This window comes from Stigmatopora argus, chromosome 15 (genome assembly GCF_051989625.1).
Source record: "Stigmatopora argus isolate UIUO_Sarg chromosome 15, RoL_Sarg_1.0, whole genome shotgun sequence".
In the NCBI taxonomy this organism is placed as follows: Eukaryota; Metazoa; Chordata; class Actinopteri; order Syngnathiformes; family Syngnathidae; genus Stigmatopora; species Stigmatopora argus.
The window spans coordinates 15,633,409-15,655,285 of record NC_135401.1 but is presented as its reverse complement, the minus strand read 5'-3'; the positions used below and the strand labels follow the sequence as shown (position 1 = coordinate 15,655,285).

The 21,877-nt window shown below is 42.2% G+C and overlaps 1 protein-coding gene across 2 annotated transcripts in view; it reads right to left on the bottom strand.

Moving 5' to 3' along the window:
- Positions 1-21,877, bottom strand: part of LOC144089406 (transcription regulator protein BACH2-like) — a 99,160-nt gene that overhangs the window by 66,335 nt on the left and 10,948 nt on the right. For both annotated transcript variants that reach the window (XM_077620216.1, XM_077620215.1), the window contains exon 2: positions 673-949. In XM_077620216.1, the coding sequence (XP_077476342.1) occupies positions 673-933 (261 nt within the window). In that variant the 5' untranslated portion in view covers positions 934-949. The remainder of the gene's footprint in view (positions 1-672; positions 950-21,877) is intronic.

Genomic DNA, 21,877 nt, shown 5'->3' with positions numbered 1-21,877 from the left:
TTTCCAACAATGATATTATCAAAAATGACTTACTGCCTAACAAGTTGGTCATCGGCCTGCAAAACAACACTAAAACCAATTGAAACCATTTATAAGCAGGCTTTGAAAGTATTGGACAGAAAGCCAAAAACACCACCCTGTCAGATATTAAAAAAAACACCAACGCCTGAACTGGAACAATACTGTTAAATATGCAGATGCCTGCCACCTTAGTCTACAAAATCTTCCAACACAAAGCCCCTCCTCCTTTGTGTGTTTATTGTGTGTCTTGTGTGTGTTATTGTTTATCTTGTACCTACACAAGGGAATAAAGATGGAAATTAGCTGGTAGCTACAATTTTACATATTTACATATATGTTCATTAACATGAATATACATACGTTCATTAATAAGTGCTGTCTCTTCCTTATCAAATAAATCAATCAATCAACAAAAAAATACAGAAAACGAGTAACCGTACGGAGCTATTGCCACCAGCTGCTGCTTGAGCGGCGCCATTTTGTGCTTATGGCTTCACACCTAATACAGAGGGACATGTAGAAAACACCTTTTCTGTGGCTCTAACACTCTTGCTGGGACATAATTCATACTTTTTTAGCTGCTCAACACTTAGATAACCTACCTAAGCACTATCAATCAATATTTGGAAAGAGGCTCAAAAGTTAGTTTACCTTGTCAGGTAGATTTATAATGGGTTCTCCTGATGGCGCATTATATCCAAGCAGGGCTTGTAGGAAGTAGTGGCTACTAGCAGCGAGAACAGCTCTGTGTGCTCGAACCTCTCTGCCTTCCACCAAGACAGTGACATCACACAAGATGCCCTGTCTTCGCTGCTCCTCAAGGCTCAGCAAGACATTGGTACAGTGGACTTTGGACTCGTACACATAAACAGGGACTGCTGCCTCACCGTCCTGGTCCTCGCCTGCCGACATTACTTCAAGTGGGACCCTAGAAAAACAAAACCGAAAGATTAAAGTTGAAAGGGCCTCTCTAATATAACAAACATTTGCCGAGTAGGCGGCACGGCGGCTGAGTGGTTAGCGCGTCGGCCTCACAATTCGGGGGTCAAGGCTTCTATTCGAGGTCTGTCCTCACTGTGCGTAGTTTGCATTTTCTCCCTGGGCTTGTGGGCCAAAATTCTTCTAAAACGTTGTGAAATACTTATCAGGAATTATCGTGAACGCTTGATTTCAGTTATTGCTGCCAAAGGTGACACAACCCGTTATTAGGTTCAGCGGGCAAATACATTTTCACAGAGGGCCAGACAAGTGTGTATTTTTTTCTGCCTTACTGAATTAAACCATGATTCAGAAACTGCATTTTTTTTTATTTCCTTAGGTTGTCTCTGTATCATACTAAAATTGGTTTGATGATGAAACCTTTGCGTGAGATAAATATGCAAAAAACACAGAAATAAGGAATACTTTTTCATGGCACTGTATCTATATTTATGTACACTATCTATATATATCTAGATCTCAATCTCTAAATCTCAGCCTGTAAATCTCGGCCAGTAAATCTCAATCTGTAAACTGCCAACCCCAGTTGTCTCCGGGCCAGAGGCGGGGGACACCCTGAATCGGTGGCCAGCCGATCGCAGGGCACAAGGAGACGAACAAACATTCACGCTAACACTCATATCTAGCGGCAATTTAGAGTGTCCAATCATTTTACCATGCATGTCTTTGGAATGTGGGAGGAAACCGGAGTGCCCCGAGGAAACCCACGCAGGAGAACATGCAAACTCTACACAGGTGGATGTGACCTGGATTTGAACCCAGGACCCCAGAGCTTTGAGGCCGACGCGTTAACTACTCAGACCACCGGGCCACTAAATAAAATAAATCTCAATCTGTAAATCTCGATCTGTAAATCTCGATCTGTAAATCTCGATCTGTAAATCTCGATCTGTAAATCTCGATCTGTAAATCTCGATCTGTAAATCTCGATCTGTAAATCTCGATCTGTAAATCTCGATCTGTAAATCTCGTTCTGTAAATCTCGTTCTGTAAATCTCGATCTGTAAATCTCGATCTGTAAATCTCGATCTTTAAATCTCAATCTTTAAATCTCGATCTGTAAATCTCAATCTGTAAATCTCAATCTGTAAATCTCAATCTGTAAATCTCAATCTGTAAATCTCAATCTGTAAATCTCAATCTGTAAATCTCAATCTGTAAATCTCAATCTGTAAATCTCAATCTGTAAATCTCAATCTGTAAATCTCAATCTGTAAATCTCAATCTGTAAATCTCAATCTGTAAATCTCAATCTTTAAATCTCAATCTTTAAATCTCAATCTTTAAATCTCAATCTTTAAATCTCAATCTCTGAACCCTCTCCCCGTTTTTCTTGAAGGATGCAGACGTCTTCCTTGCCACTCCTTGAATAAGGTGACTTCCAGAAACTGGCAGTAGGACTGGGAGTTATCTTGACTCCATCCTCAACCCAAAAAGGCCCCATAAGCACATCTTTGATGATACCAGCCCATACCATTACCCCACCTCCACCTTGCTGGCCTCTGGAGCTCTCTGCCCTTTACCGATCCAATCATGGGCCCATCAAGACTCATTCTCCTTTCATCAGTCTGTGAAACCTGAGAGAAATCAGTCTTGCCCCAGGATTGACATTTCAGGTTGTGTCTTGTCCATTGGTGGGCGTTTTTCAGCCTTTCATACCTTGGCTATGGCTCTGAGTATTGCACATCTCGTGCTTTTGGGCACTCCAGTGATGTTGCAGCTCTGAAATATGGTAATACTGGTGGCAAGTGGCATCTTGTCATCTGAACGCTTGACTTTTCTCAGTGTTAAGGTGTGCTCTTAATTGTACTTTTATTTTGAAGAACTATTTTTCCTTGAACTAGTTGATTACAATGCGGGCCACCTGCAAGTGGGCGTTACCTATTATTTGTTTCTTCAATAAAGCCTCACCACTTTGAGGACAGCCATCAATTGTCTCCGGCAATCCATGGCTGTATGAGGATCAGTTGAATCACTGCCGAGTGTTTATTGGATGCCTGAAAAAATTAGGGTCGTATTTGGCTGCTCCCTTAAATTTGGAGGCACCTCCCTGAATAACCATCTGCTCACAGGCCCAGACTTAACAAACACTCTTGCTGGGGTTCTGTGCAGATTTCGCCAACACAAGATCGCAATCAATTGCGATGTCGAAAAGATGCTTCATCGTTTCGACGTCAACACAGAGGATCGTGATTACATGCGATTCCTTTGGTGGGACAATGGAAATACAGTGGGCGAGCCCAAGGAGTACCGCATGCATGTCCACATATTCGACGCTGCATCATCACCAGGTTGTGCCAACTTTGGCATGGAACACCTTGCCACTGTATATAAGGACGACTTCCCAGTGGCATCAACCTTCCTTCGCAAGAATTTTTATGTAGACCATGACCTGGTCAGCGTCAATTCTGTGAAAGGGCCAATCAGCTTGTCAGTGAAGTAGGACACGTCTGTAGCAAGGTACAGCTACGTTTACAAAAAAGTGTCTTAAACAACAGAGAAGTTTTGGATGCAATACCAGAGTGAACATTCCAGTGCTGTTCAGGATGTAGACCTAAATTACAGTGAGCTTCCTACACAGTGCGTACTTGGCATAATGTGGAACATTGAGCGGGATGCATTTGCATTCAATGTCGTCCTCTCAGAAAAGGCAGCCACCCATAGGGGAATCCTGTCAACAGTGGCCACTTGGATTTCTAGCTCCCTACCTCTTGAACAGTAAAAGAGGGCTGCAAGAGATGTGCAGACAGGGTGTGGAATGGAATGAACCCATCATGCCTGAACTAAAGCCAAAATGGGATGCATCGCTTCAAGACTTGGAGAGTCTTCAAAAAAATTAAATTCCAAGATGCTTCATCCCTGATTCCCTTGAGGCGAGGCAGAATCCAACAGACCATGCATCACAAGGTCTTAAGGTGGCAGAGCTGCTAGACTCAAGTTGGCTGAAAGGACCAAATTTCTTGTGGAAACAAAACATTATTCCACATCATAGAACACTTCTAGTAGGCGATCCCGAGGTAAAGGTCTTGAGAACTGATGCAGTTGAACAAGACAGCTCCCTGAGAACACTCTCAAGATTCTCAAATTGGAACACAGCCCTCAATGTTGTGGTACGAATCAAAAGAGTGGCACATAAAGACAGAACTGGTCCCATCAGTGTTCAGGAACGAAGACAGGCTGGTCTTGTGCTGGTCAGAGCCGCACCGAGAGAGGCCTTTGAAGAAGAACTCAAACGGTTCAGCCAAGGGTCTACAAAATTTCTGAAAACTCACAAGATGCCTCAATTTGATCCAATATTTGAAGATGGATTGCTTAGGGTACTAGAATAGTGAGGGTTGTTATCTTGTTTTGGGAAAATTCCAGGATTTATTTGCATGGTTCATGATACAAGTAACATAAATCTTGAAATGTTGGTGGCAGTGTATGTCGCTGAGGGAGTGTGAAAATTTAGTATTTGTATTGTGTTTATACAATGTTTCGAGTTATGTGTATTTTGTTCCTTTTCTTTCTATATATTTCCAAAAATGAAAAAAACGTGAAGTGCAAATTTGAGTTTAGAAATGACGTCAGGACATGCAAGAGTGGTCATGTGGCCAACACAGAGGGCTGATGGGAAGGACGTGCTTTCAGTTGAAACTTGTAGTGCACTTGAAAGAAGATGCGTGCAACAATTTGTTAAGGCCTAACTATCCAGTCAGAAGGCACACACTAAGAAAAAGTGTAGTTGTTCATTCCGTTTAATTCATGATAAAGTTTCTTTAAGATGTAAAATATTTTAGTTACACAAAGGCCACATCAACACTTACAGACGGTAAAGGAAAAATATTGGCCTAAGATATTCCTTTGTTGGCTCAGATACTCCTTTGTTGTAAATAAATATAACAGGGGTAGGGAACCTATGGCTTGGGAGCCACATGTGGCTCTTTCCATGGGTGCTCTCCACTAACCTGTGAGGTAAAATATAGAAATCACTGGTGAGAGAGCTGAATCCCAAACGCACCAATAGGAGCTTCACGTCGACACTGTGGCGTTGACTCTACCGCTACCACCACTTTAACCATAATTCGGTTTTTCATTAGTCTTCTGTATGCATAATCTCATTGATACTGATTGATCAGCAAAAGCGTAACAATGTTGTCAAAAGAATTCATAGATGTTTTGTACTTTATAAGTGGTGAAATGACAAAAAAAGAAAGTCTGACATTGTCATATATTTTTACTTTTCTTACTTTGTCTGAGAATGGCTCTCCAGAAATAACATTATAACATATGAATTGTTTATGGCTCTCTCTGTCAAAAGGTTCCCAACCACTGAAATATAACAATGTTAAGTTGTAATATTTATTTTGTTTCAGTGTTTCACGTTGCTTGATGCTTGGAGGAAATAAAAACATCACACCCATCATACATCAGTCGGTGCGTGGTTAAATTCTGACCAGGAGAAGAGCATTAGGGCAGCTAAAATTACTGTTATAGAGTGACATGTAACATACCTGATTTTTACAACAACCTTAAACTCAGACATATCTAATCACTCTGCTAACACTCAGTTACCGGCTTATTTTGTGCCTTGGTTTTTCCACACGCTTCTTGCTACCCCGCTGAATATTTTGAATGAAACGCTTGATTGTTTGTTGATCACGCTTCAGAATCTTGGCAATTTTAAGAGTGCTTCATCCCCTGCAAGATATCTCACTATTTTTGACTTGTCGAAATCTGTCAAGTCACTCTTCTGGCACATTTTGCCAAAGGAAAGGAAGTTGCCTCATAATTATGCATATCTGATATAGGTTGTCGGGCGGCCCGCTGGAGCGAGTGGATAGCGCGTGGGCCTCACAGCTCTGGGTCCTGGGTTCAAATCCAGGTCATGTCCATCTGTGTGGAGTTTGCATGTTCTCCCCGGGCCTGCGTGGGGTTCCTCCGGGTACCCCGGTTTCCTCCCACATTCCAAAAACATGCAGGGTAGGCTGATTGGACACTCTAAATTGCCCCTAGGTATGGGTGTGAGTGTGCATGGTTGTCCGTCTCCTTGTGCCCTGCAATCGGCTGGCCACCGAGTCAGGGTGTCCCCTGACGCTTGCCCGGAGTCAGCTGGATAGGCTCCAGCACCGCCCGCGACCCTAATGAGGATAAAGCGGCTCAGAAAATTAGATGAGATGAGATACAGGGTGTTGATGTCTTTAGACCACACCCTTCTCTTACAGAGATGCAGATCAACTTGGACAACAGCTTGGACTAAGACAGCGTGCATAAAGGGGATGATGTGGTCAAACTACTCATTAAGTTAATATACCTGTCTTTGTACATGCAAAATATCAAATTATTCAATTCAATGAGAACCCGATGCTTTTTAATGACAAATTACACTTTTCTTACCAGAAGTTTAATATGTAGCAGCCAAGTTGCTTCTAATGTCGAAATACCTCGATTTTTTTCGATTGTTCGTATTACTGCAATAGTTGTCAATTTCAAACAAGAAATAAAAAGGAAAAAAATCAAAGCGTAATTTTGTTTTATTTCATAATAACAAATGTACAATCATTTCCTTTCTGTGTTCCGAAAGGGAGAGTGTTGTTTGCACGTAGACAAATTCAAAAAGGAAGTAACGTAAGCAGGAAATATGCCCATAGCGCTATACGTAGTGTTCACCAAGTCTCTGGTTGCAATAATAGCATACACATTATGTAGGTATCAAGGTTTATATTTTAACGATCGACCGCAAGACCTTCGAGCCTTAACTATTGTGATGTGCTGACGTGGTAAAAGCTACGGTCAGAGCACGTTTAACTACGGTAAGATGGCCGTGCCCCGAGCGAGCAGTGACGGGAAAGTGATTTTTTTCAGGTTTTATGCAAGATACGGTTTATTTTTTCCTTGAGTTATATTCATAGACGTCAAAATGCATTTTGTTTAGCATTTTATCTGTTTATCTTTTCTTTATTTTGTCACGGCGCCAGTGCGTCGTGACATCGTCGTCAATTTGCAGTTCTGTGCATGTCGTGTTTTTATGCGCATATAAGCTGTGTACCCTCGATACCCATCACTTTTTTGTCCGACTATAGCGGCTTATATGCAAGTAAATACGGTAATATGCCTGTCTTTGTAAATGCAAAATATCAAATTATTCACGTTACTCCAATAGTTGTCACTTCCGAACATAAATAAAAAGGAAAAAAAATCAAAGTGTAATTTTGTTTTATTTCAAAATCAAGGCTACTCGCGTCTGACCAGTCAAAGCACATTTAACTAGGTTTAGACCAGGGGTCTCAAACTTGCGGCCCGCGGGCCAACTGCGGCCCTCGGGACCATAATTTGCGGCCCCCGTCTTAATATGAAAGATCGATTTTTTTTTTTTTTTAATTTTTTTTTTTTTACCCCTTTCCCCATGATGGCGCCGTTTAAGTGGCAGCCAGTGGCAGTAGCTCTGTCCACTCATGTTTTTCTTGTTTTACAGCATGTTTTACATGAAAAATTAGAGGGAACATTGACATGCACCTGCTTGTGGCAGGTCTGATACTGGTGTGCCGATAGCGAGCAATGATGATGTCGTGACCGGATGATTCGCCTAAAGACGTTTCGCCGACGGACGTTTGACAGACGGACAGGTCGTACTAGTATTTGTTAGTTTAATGATTAAATACAAATACTAGTATTTGTATTTAATCATTAAACGCTGTTTTCAGCTGGATTTGACCGAATTTGAGAGCATTTTGAGCCGTTTGGCGAATGGACGTCTATAGACATTTTTTTTGCCTCCATCGCGATATCATCCAGTATTTGTATTTAATCATTAAATGCTGTTTTAGGATGGATTTGACCCGATTGCTGTCATTTTACGGCTCGGTTCTGCTACATCTGCCTGCCCAAGAGTGCTTATTCCCGGACTGCCATTGATGGTAGACGAACATTGATTTTTACTATAATTTGGACAACACCGGCGGCGGGCCGGATTAAAAATCCTAACGGGCCGTATATGGCCCGCGGGCCGAGGTTGAAAAACTTGTACACACACGATCCGGCGGGGCGAGCGTTCGAATCCCGTTACGGCGAAACCTCCGTTCGGCCGAATGAACGTTCGGTGGAACGTCCATTCGGTGACCTGCCCGTCTGTCAAACGTCCGTCGGCGAAACGTCTTTAGGCGAATCATCCGAGTACCGATGATGTCGCTCACACTGGTACTCAGTGCGCTCAGGGAGGTTGTCTTTCTGCTCAGACCAACAAAAAATTAGAGGGAACTTTGGTTCGGAGCTGAATGAACCAATCACGGTGAGGTATACGGCTCTGGAGGGCGGGACATCGGCCGGGCTGTCCAGTGCCTCGCTCACTCACTCATTCATTCCTCCAATCAGCTGGGCGGAGGAGAAGCCGTGAGGCCGATCACTCCGCTCGGCGCGCACACTCCTCCGCTGCTCTCAGCATAGAACTGAATGAGGCGCTATGATCCGTGATCCAGCCTGTGTCAGTGTCTGTAGCCATCTCCGCGATTGAAACGGAGAGCGAAAGTGCACATGCGCCACAAACCCGCGCGACTGAATGTGAAAGATCAACCCGAGACTCATTCCAAGTGGAAAAACATATTACAGAGCCCCAGAGATGTCTCTTTCAAAGCCTGCCGTGAAGAGAAAGGTCGGTGATGAGCACAGACAGTTTCAAGAAAAGTGGGGAGTGCAATATTTCTTTGTTGAACACAGGGGCACCCCGACGTGTCTCATTTACACTGAAAAAGTTGCGGTGCACAAGGAATACAATTTGACACGTAATTGTACTACGAGACATGCTGAGGAGTACGAAAAATACCAGGGAGATGAGAGAGCCAACCAGGTTGCCAGTCTTAAAACACGTCTTCTGAGGCAACAGGATCTCTTCAAGAAGGCTACCAAAGACAGTAATGCAGCAGTCAAAGCTAGCTACACCGTTTGTGAGTTGATTGATCCTGTGCTAAATGATCCCAAATGGCTCATGGACTTGGCTTTTCTTGTTGATATCACACATGAGCTTAATGTACTGAACAAGAAGCTACAAGGCCAGGGGCAACTTGTCAGTGCTGCCTATGACAACGTGAGAGCATTCTGCACTAAACTTGTGTTATGGAAAGCCCAGCTCTCTCAGACAAACCTTTGCCATTTCCCAGCATGCAAGGCTCTCGTGGATGCAGGCACACCATTCAGTGGTGAGAAGTATGTTGAGGCCATTTCGAAGCTACAGGAGGAATTTGATCACAGATTTGCAGACTTCAAGACACACAAAGCCACATTTCAAATTTTTGCGGACCCCTTCTCCTTTGATGTGCAAGATGCCCCTCCTGAGCTTCAAATGGAGCTCATTGACCTGCAGTGCAACTCTGCACTCAAAGCCAAGTTCAGGGAGGTGAGTGGAGAAGCAGACAAGCTTGGGCAATTTTTGAGAGAGTTGACCCCCAGCTTCCCTGAACTTTCCCGAAGGTTCAAGCGGACCATGTGCCTTTTTGGGAGCACATACTTGTGTGAGAAGCTCTTCTCCACCTTGAACTTCAATAAGTCCAAGTATAGGTCCAGACTTACTGATGAGCATCTTCAAGCTCTACTGAGGGTCTCCACTGCTTCCTCCCTCAAGCCAAATGTGACTATGTGAGAAGAAGCGCTGCCAGGTCTCTAGCAGCAAGGAGTAGGCAAGAGAAGCCGTGTTCAGAATATTTCATGTTCAATGTTCCATTCAAGTTCAGAAAGTTAAAGGTTAAAGAGCTGTTAATACAGACATTTGAAACGGAATAAAAATAATTCATTTTCTCTACTTAGCCAGCCAGTGTATATCTACTGTGTATGCTCATTAGTATTATTTGGTTTTGTATTACTGATTGATTTATTTTTTATTCATCTTTAAGTTAATTTATTTAATTCATTATTTTTTGTTAAAAAATAAAGATATTTGATAACGTTGGAATGTTTTATCAGTGCTTTTCTTGTGGAAATCCTGATGCGGCCCAGTCTCACCCAGACTCGGCCTCTAGCGGCCCCCAGGTAAATTGAGTTCGAGACCCCTGGTTTAGACGCAGCATCCTAGGTAAGATGGCCGCATCCCGACCTAGGTAAGATGGCCGTGCCCCAAGCGAGCAGTGACGGAAATGAGTTTTTTCACGTTTTATGAGAGATACGTACGTTTTTTCTTGAATTTCATTCATAGACGTCAAAATAAATTTTGTTTAGCATTGTATCTGTTTATCTTTTCTCTATTTTGAGATAAATCACTGTATCGGCCACATTGTCTTGCGTCATTAGGTTACTGCGGCATTGCGTCATGGCGTCATCGTTTCATGGCGTCATCGTTTCATGGCGTCGTCGACTTGCAGTTTCGTGCATGTCGTGTTTTTATGCGCATATAAGCCGTACCCTCGATTCAGTCATTTTTTTGTCCGAAAAAGCGGCTTATATGCGAGTAAATACGGTAAATCCGAACAGCTAAGAAGCAGTGGTGATGAATAAAATGGGTGAAAAGTTGATGCCAAAGAAATCATAAAACTTTAATGAAAAAGATTAAAAGTTCAATGTACCGTATTTTCACGACTATATGGCGCACCGCATTTAAAGGCGCAGTGTCAGTAACGAGTGCTATTTCTGTATTTGACACATATGGCGCACCACATCTAAAGGCGCAGCCAGGCATGGCAAAACATACACCACCTTAAACATACGGACACACGCTAAAAACACGTTTTTAAAAAGGCAACAGAAGCAAAACTGAGTTCGGTTGTACTTTATTTAGCCATTTTACTATGTACTCACGTCATCATCACCCACAAATCCATCAAAGACCTCATTTTCAGTGTCCGAATTGAACAATTGTCCAAATGATTCATCGAAAGCGCCGGGTTCCCTCTCTTCGTTGTCAGAGTCACTGTCATTGCCATGTGGCAAGCAGAGATGTTAGTCCAAACAGCCACAATCCATTCGCAAATAGTGGCGTAACTAGCCCGGCGCTGCCGACCACCCTTCGTAAAGCTGTGTTCGCCACCTATCATCCATTGTTCCCATGCCGCTCGCAACTTTGCTTTGAACGCTCGGTTGATGCCAATGTCCAGCGGTTATCAAGCATCTGTTGTTACTGCCTTTAACAACAGTGCAAGCAGACACATTTGTCCAAGCGGCCACAATCCATTCTTAAATAGTGGCGTAACTAGCCCGGCGCTGCCTGCCACCCTTTGTAAAGCTGTGTTCGCCACCTATCATCCATTGTTCCCATGCCGCTCGCAACTTTGCTTTGACCGCCCGGTTGATGCCGATAACCAGCGGTTTTCAAGCATCCGTTGTTAGTGCCTTTAACAACAGTGCAAGCAGACACGTTCGTCCAAGCGGCCACAATCCATTTGCAAATAGTGGCGTAACTAGCTTGGCGCTTTAGTCTTGGTTTTTCACCGTGCTGCGAGATGGGCACACGCAAATCAACTCAGCTTCTTCTTCTTGACTTGGCGAAGCTCGTTCTCCTGCTTCCTCCATTTGCTAACCAAGGATTCGTTGATCTAAAATTCCCTCACGGCTGCTCTATTCCCATGTTCCACTGCATAATTGATGGCTTGAAGTTTGAACTGAGCTTCGTAAGCATGTCTATTTGTATTATATTCAGTTTCGGGGGGCCTTAGAAACCAAACCGAATTTTTTTTGCAATAAACACATAACCACACTATATACGGGTACCTTGTAGGGGCCTTTAGCGTCTGGCCCCACCCACGTCCGCCTTCTCTCTATATGAGAAGCGTGTTGGCAAGAAGTGCTCTCAGTCAGGCTTTAGAGCAGGGGTCTCAAACTCGCGGCCCGCGGGCCAACTGCGGCCCTCGGGACGATAATTTGTGGCCCCCATCTTAATATGAAAGATAAATGTTCGTGCGGCCCGCAAGATTGATATGAATGACACTTGTTGTGTTCGGAGCTGAATGAACCAATCACGGTGAGGTATACGGCTGGCTCTGAAGGGCGGGACATTGGCCGGGCTGTCCAGTGCCTCGCTCACTCACTCATTCATTCCTCCAATCAGCTGGGCGGAGGAGAAACCGTGAAGAGCGAAAGTGCGCATGCGCCACAGACCCGCGCGACTGAAAGTTAATGTTCAACCCAAGACTCATTCCAAGTGGAAACACATTACAGAGCCCCAGAGATGTCTCTTTCAAAGCCTGCCGTGAAGAGAAAGGGCGGTGATGAGCACAGACAGTTTCAAGAAAAGTGGGGAGTGCAATATTTCTTTGTTGAACACAGGGGCACCCCGACGTGTCTCATTTGCACTGAAAAAGTTGCGGTGCACAAGGAATACAATTTGAAACGTCATTATACTACGAGACATGCTGAGGAGTACGAAAAATACCAGGGAGATGAGAGAGCCAACCAGGTTGCCAGTCTTAAAACATGTCTTCTGAGGCAACAGGATTTCTTCAAGAAGGCTACCAAAGAAAGTAATGCAGCAGTTGAAGCTAGCTACGCCGTTTGTGAGTTGATTGCTAAAGCAGGAAAGCCATTCACAGAAGGTGAGTTTATCAAAAAGTGCATATTACAGGCTGCACATATTGTCTGTCCAGAAAAGAAAAGTCAGTTCAACCACATCAGCCTTTCTGCCAACACCGTGGCAGAGCGCATTTCTGACCTGTCAAGTGACATTTATGATCAACTGTGTGAGAAAGCACAATGTTTCAGTGTATATTCAGTGGCTCTTGATGAGACCACAGACATCACAGACACTGCCCAGCTCGCAATATATGTCCGTGGTGTTGATGACAATTTTGAAGTGATGGAGGAGTTGCTCACAGTAATTCTAATGCATGGCCAGACCACCGCTAAGGAAATATTTCACCAGCTGTGTGATGCCATTGAGAATGCCGGTTTGCCATGGAAGAGCTTTGTTGGAATAACAACCGATGGAGCCCCATCAATGACAGGGAGGAAGAATGGACTGGTAGCACTTGTTCAAAAAAAACTGGAAGAGGAGGTTGTTGAGGAGGCCATAGTTCTGCACTACATTATCCATCAGCAGGCCCTTTGCAGCAGATGCCTGAAGTTTGACAATGTGATGTCTGTCGTTGTGAAATGCATCAACCAAATCAGATCCAGGGGCTCAAAGCACAGAAGGTTCCGTGCTTTTTAGAGGAAATGGAGTCAGAATATGGGGATGTGCTCTACTTCACTGAGGTACGTTGGCTCAGCAGGGGAAATGTGTTGAAGAGATTTTTTGAGTTGAGAGCAGAAGTAAAAGACTTCATGGAGATAGACGGGGTTGCTGTTCCTGTGCTAAGTGATCCCAAATGGCTCATGGACTTGGCTTTTCTTGTTGATATCACACATGAGCTTAATGTACTGAACAAGAAGCTACAAGGCCAGGGGCAACTTGTCAGTGCTGCCTATGACAACGTGAGAGCATCCTGCACTAAACTTGTGTTATGGAAAGCCCAGCTCTCTCAGACAAACCTTTGCCATTTCCCAGCATGCAAGGCTCTCATGGATGCAGGCACACCATTCAGTGGTGAGAAGTATGTTGAGGCCATTTCGAAGCTACAGGAGGAATTTGATAACAGATTTTCAGACTTCAAGACACACAAAGCCACATTTCAAATTTTTGCGGACCCCTTCTCCTTTGATGTGCAAGATGCCGCTCCTGAGCTTCAAATGGAGCTCATTGACCTGCAGTGCAACTCTGCACTCAAAGCCAAGTTCAGGGAGGTGAGTGGAGAAGCAGACAAGCTTGGGCAATTTTTGAGAGAGTTGTCCCCCAGCTTCCCTGAACTTTCCCGAATGTTCAAGCGGACCATGTGCCTTTTTGGGAGCACATACTTGTGTGAGAAGCTCTTCTCCACCTTGAACTTCAATAAGTCCAAGTACAGGTCCAGACTTACTGATGAGCATTTTCAAGCTCTACTGAGGGTCTCCACTGCTTCCTCCCTCAAGCCAAATGTGACTCAGCTATGTGAGAAGAAGCGCTGCCAGGTCTCTAGCAGCAAGAAGTAAGCAAGAGAAGCCGTGTTCAGAATATTTCATGTTCAATGTTCCATTCAAATTCAGAAAGTTAAAGGTTAAAGAGCTGTTAATACAGACATTTGAAACGGAATAAAAATGATTAGTTTTCTCTACTTAGCCAGCCAATGTATATCTACTGTATGCTCATTATTATTATTTTATTTTTTATTACTGATTGATTTTTTTTTTTTCATCTTTAAGTTAATTTATTTAATTCATTATTTTTTGTTAAAAAATAAAGATATTTGATAACGTTGGAATGTTTTATCGGCGCTTTTCTTGTGGAAATCCTGATGCGGCCCAGTCTCACCCAGACTCGGCCACTAGCGGCCCCCAGGTAAATTGAGTTTGAGACCCCCGCTTTAGAGCTTACACACGGCGCTCCGCATTATAAGGCGCCCTGTCTATTTTGGAGAAAATTTAAGACTTTTAGTGCGCCTTATAGTCGTGAAAATACGGTAATCTTGTTTTGAATTCTTAATTGTATGTTTAATAGATGCGTGTTCATGGGTTTGCTGTCTGCCTCTGTTGCCTAACGTTAGCTTCCTGACACACGAATAGATTTTGCATGTTTATTATTCATTTTAATGGCTTATTAAATCATTTTGTGATCATTTTCTCTTGTTTTGTGTCTTCACACTTTTCCTACAAAATTGGGACACTTTGATGAATTTTTAAGTGTTTAATTGAGAGTTTTGTGGGGACCGTGGAACAAATTAGAGTATTTACATATAAAGTATGTGCCCTATTACTGACTGGCGACCAGTCCAGGGTGTAGTCTGCCTTTTACCTGAAGACAGCTGGGTTAGGCTCCGGCAATCCCCGCAACCCTTTTGAGGATTGGCGGTATGGAAGTTGAATGACATATAAAGTACTGCTCTACTTATGAAATTATCAATTTAAGAAAAAAGTTCTGGAACCAATTAATTTCGTAAGTAGTAGGTAGGACCGTACATCATTTTTATGGTGTAAAAACATTCAAATCGAAAAAACCTGAATACTTTGCGGTCCAGAATATAACATATAAACTTACATATATACTTAAATTGTACAGTATTATTTTTACTGTCAAATCACATTTCCTCAGACACCATAATACCACTTGAGCTAAACAACAGCTTTAGCTTTCAGCTTAGCACCCCGTCTAGGTGATTTTAAGCAGGCCCCAGAACAAATGACCATCATCTCACCATCTGCTCCATGTCTGCACCAATCCCTGTCAAACATGCCAGATGGTTTACCAGATCTGCAACAAGTTTATGCACCAGACAAAGACAAAAATGCCAACACTGCAAGAGGTTGGCAGATAAATGACTGGTTTGTTTATTCATGGTCAAGGCGCTTATACACTGATCTCCTCAGCAAGTGTTGTTCAACTTACTGTTTAAAAGTAAAGAGTTATAAGTACAGTTACTTCTCTGAAAAAGTAACAAAATTATTTTAATAGGTATTTAATTATGAAACTAACTTTTACTTTATTTCACTTTAACAGTATATACATAAAATATATACATATAGATATATACACAAAATATATACAAACATTGCAAACTTCGAACAAATTGGCATTCGAATGACATTTTTGAGATTTTTTTTGCTGTGTCTTTCCTGCTCGCCTTCCCTCATATGACCCAGATCTTGTGAACCCCTATCGGTGTACAGTGATGGCCAAAAGTTTTGAGAATGAAACAAATATTACATTTTCACAAAGTCTGTTCCTTCAGGGTTTTTAGGTATTTGGCAAATATTTCTATGGTATGATGACATACAATTAGAAGCAGTTCACAAGAATCAAAAACTTTTATTAAAATTTATATGCAATAGGTCAATGTTTGCAGTGTTGACCCTTCTTTTTCAAGACCTCTGCAATTCGCACTGGCATGCTGTCGATCAACTTCTGAACCAAATCCGGACTGATGGCCGTCCAATCTTGCATAATCAATGCTTGGAGTTTGTCAGAATTTGTGGGTTCCTTTTGGCCACCCGCCTCTTGAGGATTGACCACAAATTCTCAATGGGATTAGAATCTGGAGTTTCCTGGCCAAGGGCCCAAAATCTTAATGTTTTGTTAAAATAAGCCATTTTGTTATGACCTTTGCTTTATGGCAAGGTGCTCCATCATGCTGAGAAAGGTATTCTTCTTCATCAAATTGCCCCTGGATGGTTGGGAGAAGTTGCTCACAGAGGACTTTCTGGTACCATTCTTTGTTCCTTGCTGTGTTTATAGGCAAGATTGTGAGCGAGCCCACTCCCTTGACTGAAAAGCAACCCCACACATGAATGGTCACAGGGTGCTTCACTGTTGGTATGAGACAAAACCGATGGTAGCGCTCACCTCGTCTTCTCTGAACACGCCTTCTTCCAAATGTCCCAAACAATTGTTAAGGGGATTCATCAGAGAAAATGACTTTACCGCAGTCCTCCTAACTTCTGAAGTGGCTTCTTTGCTGCCCTCCTTGACACCAGGCCATCCCCCAAAAGTCTTCGCCTTACTGAGCGTGGAGATGCACTCACACCTGCCTGTTGCCATTTCTGAGCAAGCTCTGTACTGGTGGTGGCCCGATCCAGTAGCTGAAACAACTTCAGGAGACGGTCCTGCTGTTTGCTGGACTTTCTTGTGCGCCCTGGTGCCTGTTTTGCATCAATTGAACCTCTCTCCCAATCATTCAAGGGCAATTTGGTGATGAAGAATTAATGCCTTTTCCAACATGATGGACCACATTTCCATAAAGCAAAGGTCATAATCCCATTAGGAACTTGTGGTCAATCCTCAAGAGCCGGGCAAACAATCAGAAACCAACAAATTCCGACAAGCTCCAAGTGTTGATTATGGAAGAATGGACGGCGATCAGTCAGGATTTGGTTCAGAAGTTGATCGACAGCACGCCAGGGAGAATTGCAGAGGTCTTGAAAAAGAAGGGTCAACACTGCAAATATTGACTTGTTCCATGTTATTCTCAATAAAAGCTTTTTATATTTTTGAAAGGCTTCTAATTGTATGTCATCATACCATAGAAACATCTAACAAACAGACTTTGTGAAAATGTAACATTTGCACTCACAGGTGCCCACTTAATTACCTGTGTTTGTTCCCAAGTCTTATAACAGTTAGCTACATTTACTGACTGTTTTTCGTCATATTGAAGACTATATCAACCCCCAGCCATGGCTCCAAAGAAGGCTGTTGGTGCTGAAAAAAGAAAATTTACATGTAAAGTTGCCAAAAATATTATTTAAAAAGTGCGGCCCGGCGGATTGAGTGGTTAGCACATTGGCGTCACAGCTCTAGGGTCCTGTTTTTTTTGCCCTGAGATACGAGCATACGAGACGGTTCCCGATCCGGCAGCCAGGTGGCCGGGTTTGCAAGAGGCTGCTTACGAGAACAGCAAGCATCTCCTTCGCGTAAAAAAAATGCATCGGCCGTACGGTTTGCATTTTTTACGTGGTTATTTTTGCATTAATCAGTGCAGAATTAAGTGGAAAAAAAACAATCGGTCGGTCCAAGCAAGCCGGGACAATAAAGTATAGTGGTACCTCGAGATACGAGCTTAATTTTTTCCAGGACTGAGCTCGTATGTCGATTTACTCATAACTCAAATGAACATTTCCCATAGGAATGAACTAAAAACAAATGAATTCATTCCAACCCTCTGAAAAAACACCCAAAACAGGATATTGGATTGGAAAAATTCTAATTCGCCATCTATTAACAAATAACTGGTGGTTTAATAGTACTAAAATGTGTTTAATAGTACTAAAATTATACGGATTTCGAAGGAAGGAGAGAGAGAGGCGGAAAGTAAGGAACCACCTAGCCGCATGGATCATCGACTTCCTCACTGACAGACCACAATATGTGAGACTCCAGGACTGTACGTCTGATGTGGTAGCTTGCAGCACGGGGGCCCCACAAGGCACAGTGCTCTCCCCACTCCTCTTCTCCTTCTACACATCAGACTTCAAACATAATAAAGACACCTGCCACCTCCAGAAGTTCTCTGACGATACCGCTATTGTTGGACGAGTGTCGGACGGGAACGACCTAGAGTACAGGGGAGTCATCACAGCCTTTGTTGACTGGTGTAGGCAAAACCACCTCTACATCAACACCAGTAAGACAAAGGAAATGGTCATCGATTTTCGGAGGAATCCTCAACAGACCTCTCAGGTGAACATCCAGGGTACAGATATTGAAATCGTGGAATTAAGTTAGGTTCGATTACAGTTATTTTTGAGTGTCTGCATTGTAATCCAAGTTCATTTAAATTTGTTTGTTATTTTACCAGCGAGTTGCCGTGCAAAAAATCCCCCCCTCTCTGTCCGTCTGTCTCTCTCCCCCCTTCGAAATCCTTATAATTTTAGTACTATTAAACACATTTTAGTAATATTAAACCACTATATATACTATATATATATATATATATATATATATATATATATATATATATATATATATATATATATATATATATAATTAAGTTTAGTGTTAGGTTCGATTAAAGTTATTTTTGAGTGTGTCTGCATTGCAATCGAAGTTCATTTAAATTTGGATTGGATTGGACAACTTTATTCATCCCGTATTCAGGAAATTTCATTGTGAGTAGCAAGAGGGTGATTAGACAGAACAACAAAGCAAAAGCACATAGTACAAAGCAAATCAAAGTAAATGGGATCATTAAGAATCACCAAATCAAATCATTAAGACAGAAAAGCAGCAAAAACACAAAAACGAGCAAGAGTGGACGGAGCTACCGCCACCGGCTGCCACTTGAACGGCGCCATCTTGGTTGCGGTAGCAAAGACGGATACAGACTCAAAAAGACGTTGTAAAGTTGGACAAAAACTGGAACCACACACAGGAAGTCTTCCGCAAGATGGGGAACTTCTGCAGACTGTGACCGAGGTAGAGAATATGCAGAGTCACTCTTCCAAGCTTATCCGCACAGTTCCTCCGTAGTCTGGAGCTGAAGACAAAGTAGCAGAGTAGAACTCCTCGACTCCGTTTCCGGCCTGGTAAGCGCCGACAGCTCTTCCCATGATGGAATGGTTGGTCAAAAGCATTGCTTCTTCCCCCGGTACTTTTGTCCAGCTCCGAATTTCCAGCGGCATTGAGGTGTTGCTCCTTCTGCTGCGTATTGTAACAGCTAGTCTCATGTGTATGACAGCGTAGGCATGGCTGAATGGTTCCAAAAAAAGAAGTAGCGGAAAGAAGCCAGGCTAACAGAACAAGGAAATTTGTAAAAAAGTATAAAGTACAAAGTAAAGTAAAAGGAATGTTTTAAGAAATATTAAAATGTAATTAAGACTAAAATAGAAGGGCTGTAAAACACTTAAAACATAGGAGTGGACAGAGCTACTGGCTGCCGTGTGAATGGCGCCATCTAGGGCTTATTTTACCAGCGCGTTGCCATGCAAAAAATCCACCTCCCTCTCTCTCTGTCCGTCTCTGTCTCTCTCCCCCCTTCGAAATCCGTATAATTTTAGTACTATTAAACACATTTTAGTAATATTAAACCACGAGTTATGTGTTACTTTGTTAATAGATGGCGAATTAGAACAAATAAAAAAAAATTCCAATCGAATATCCTGTTTTTGGCTTTTTTTCAGAGGGTTGGAACGAATTAATTTGATTTAAGTTCATTTCAATGGGAAACGTTCGTTTGAGTTACGAGAAAATCGACATACGAGCTCAGTCCCGGAACGAATTAAGCTCGTATCTCGAGGTACCACTGTATATACATATATGTATATACACATATACATATATATATATATATATATATATATATATATATATATATATATATATATATATATATATACATACATATATACACATATACTTATACATACATATATATATACACATACATATACATATACATACATACATACATACATACATATATACATTATATATAAATATATATACACACACACACACATATATATATATACAGTGGTACCTCCACATATGATCGTAATCCGTTACGAGACTGAGATCGTATGACGAGATTCTCGTAACTCGAGCGGACGTTTCCCATTGAAATGAATGGGAAACAAATTAATTTGTTCCAACCCACTGAAAAAACACCAATAACAGGATATTGGATTGGAAAAAATGTTTTATTTCTTCTAATTCGCCATCTATTAACAAAGTAACACATAACTAGTGGTTTAATAGTAATAAAATGTGTTTAATCTAACTAAAATTGGGCAGATTTCGCCGACGGGAGACAGAGACGTTTGGGGGAGTGGGGGGGGGTTCGTTTTTTTCCACGACAACGCACTCGTAAACGGAACAAACAAATTTAAATTAACTTGGATTAATATATACAGACACTCAAACATACTTTTAATGTAACTTTACACAAAACTGAATTCTAATTTTGTTGTAATCTTTTGTTACCTTCGTTTTCCGGGTTGGCGGTTTGCCACGCCTCCACCCTCACGTTCGCTATCGACCAAAAACAGGATATTGGATTGGAAAAAAAGTTTTATTTCTTCTAATTCACCATATATTGACTAAGTAATAAATAACGAGTGGTTTAATAGTAATAAAATGTGTTTAATAGAAGTAAAATTAGACGCATTTCGTGGAGGGGAGAGACAGCGGCATAAATGGAGGCGGGGGGCGGTGTTCGGGGGACTTTATCCACAGCACTCGTAAACGAACAAACAAATATAAATTAACTTGGATTAATATATACAGACACTCAAACATACGTTTAATGTAACTTTACACAAAACTGAATTTTAATTTTTTTGTAATCTTTTGTTACCTTCGTTTTCCGGGTTGGTGGTTTGCCACGCCTCCACCCTCACGTTCGCTATCGATGGGCTGTTTGCTGTTGTACTACGTATTCCCTTCAAAATATTCCTAAAATGATTCACACAAATGTCCTCACAATAGGATAACCCACGACAACTTGCCAACGAGAAACAGTCTTGTAGTACATTTTAGCGATCGCTCCGCTGCTCATAAAGACCGGCTCGCAACTCCCTTGTTGAAATGGCTCTGAACGCAGCCGCTTTGAACGGCGCCTATGAGAGAGAGTTGCGACCAGAAATATTACAAAGAGGGAATGAGCAGCGAACGAGAAGTAATATAATACTCCTCGTATTAGATAATAATAACAGGAAATGCAACAGCTGAGCTTACCCACGTATTGATTGTGGGTAAAGTTTTATTCTGAGAAAGAGTGCCATTGCCTGTCGGCGTTGTGTGCACGAGTATACTTCATTACCCAGAAAGCCCTCTTTTTCCCCGCGCATGCGCGTTGTGCGTTTCCTGGTCTGAAAAAGATACACGAAAGATCTGCAAAAAAAGACAGTGCCATGGCCACCTGGCTTGGTCGCATCACGAAATTTTGATCGCATGACGGGCGAATTATACGATCAAAATTTCTGTCGTAAGACGAGAATATTGTATGACGAGCGGTCGTATAACGAGGTACCACTGTACCGTATTTTCACGACTATTCGGCGCATCGTATTTTTAGCCGCAGTGTCAATAACGAGTGCTATTTCTGTATTTTACACACACAAAGGACGCACCGTTCTTTTAGACGCAGTCAGGCATTGCATATATATATATATTATTTATGGATGAATATCGAACCGTAATAGCGCTGGCTACGGAAGCAGCCCCAGACGCTATTTCCGGTGCGCAGTGACTGCTGGGATATATAGTCCTTTTGTCAATACACCCAGGTTGACGGCTATGATAACTTTGCACTAATAGTACCAATATACTACAACGGCAAACACACTAATTTGGTGCTACATGCACCAAATGCACGCAACACCCGCACGCTAAAAACGCGTTTTAAAAAAGGCAATGGAAGCAAGACTGAGTTCGGTTGTACTTTATCTAGCCATTTTACAA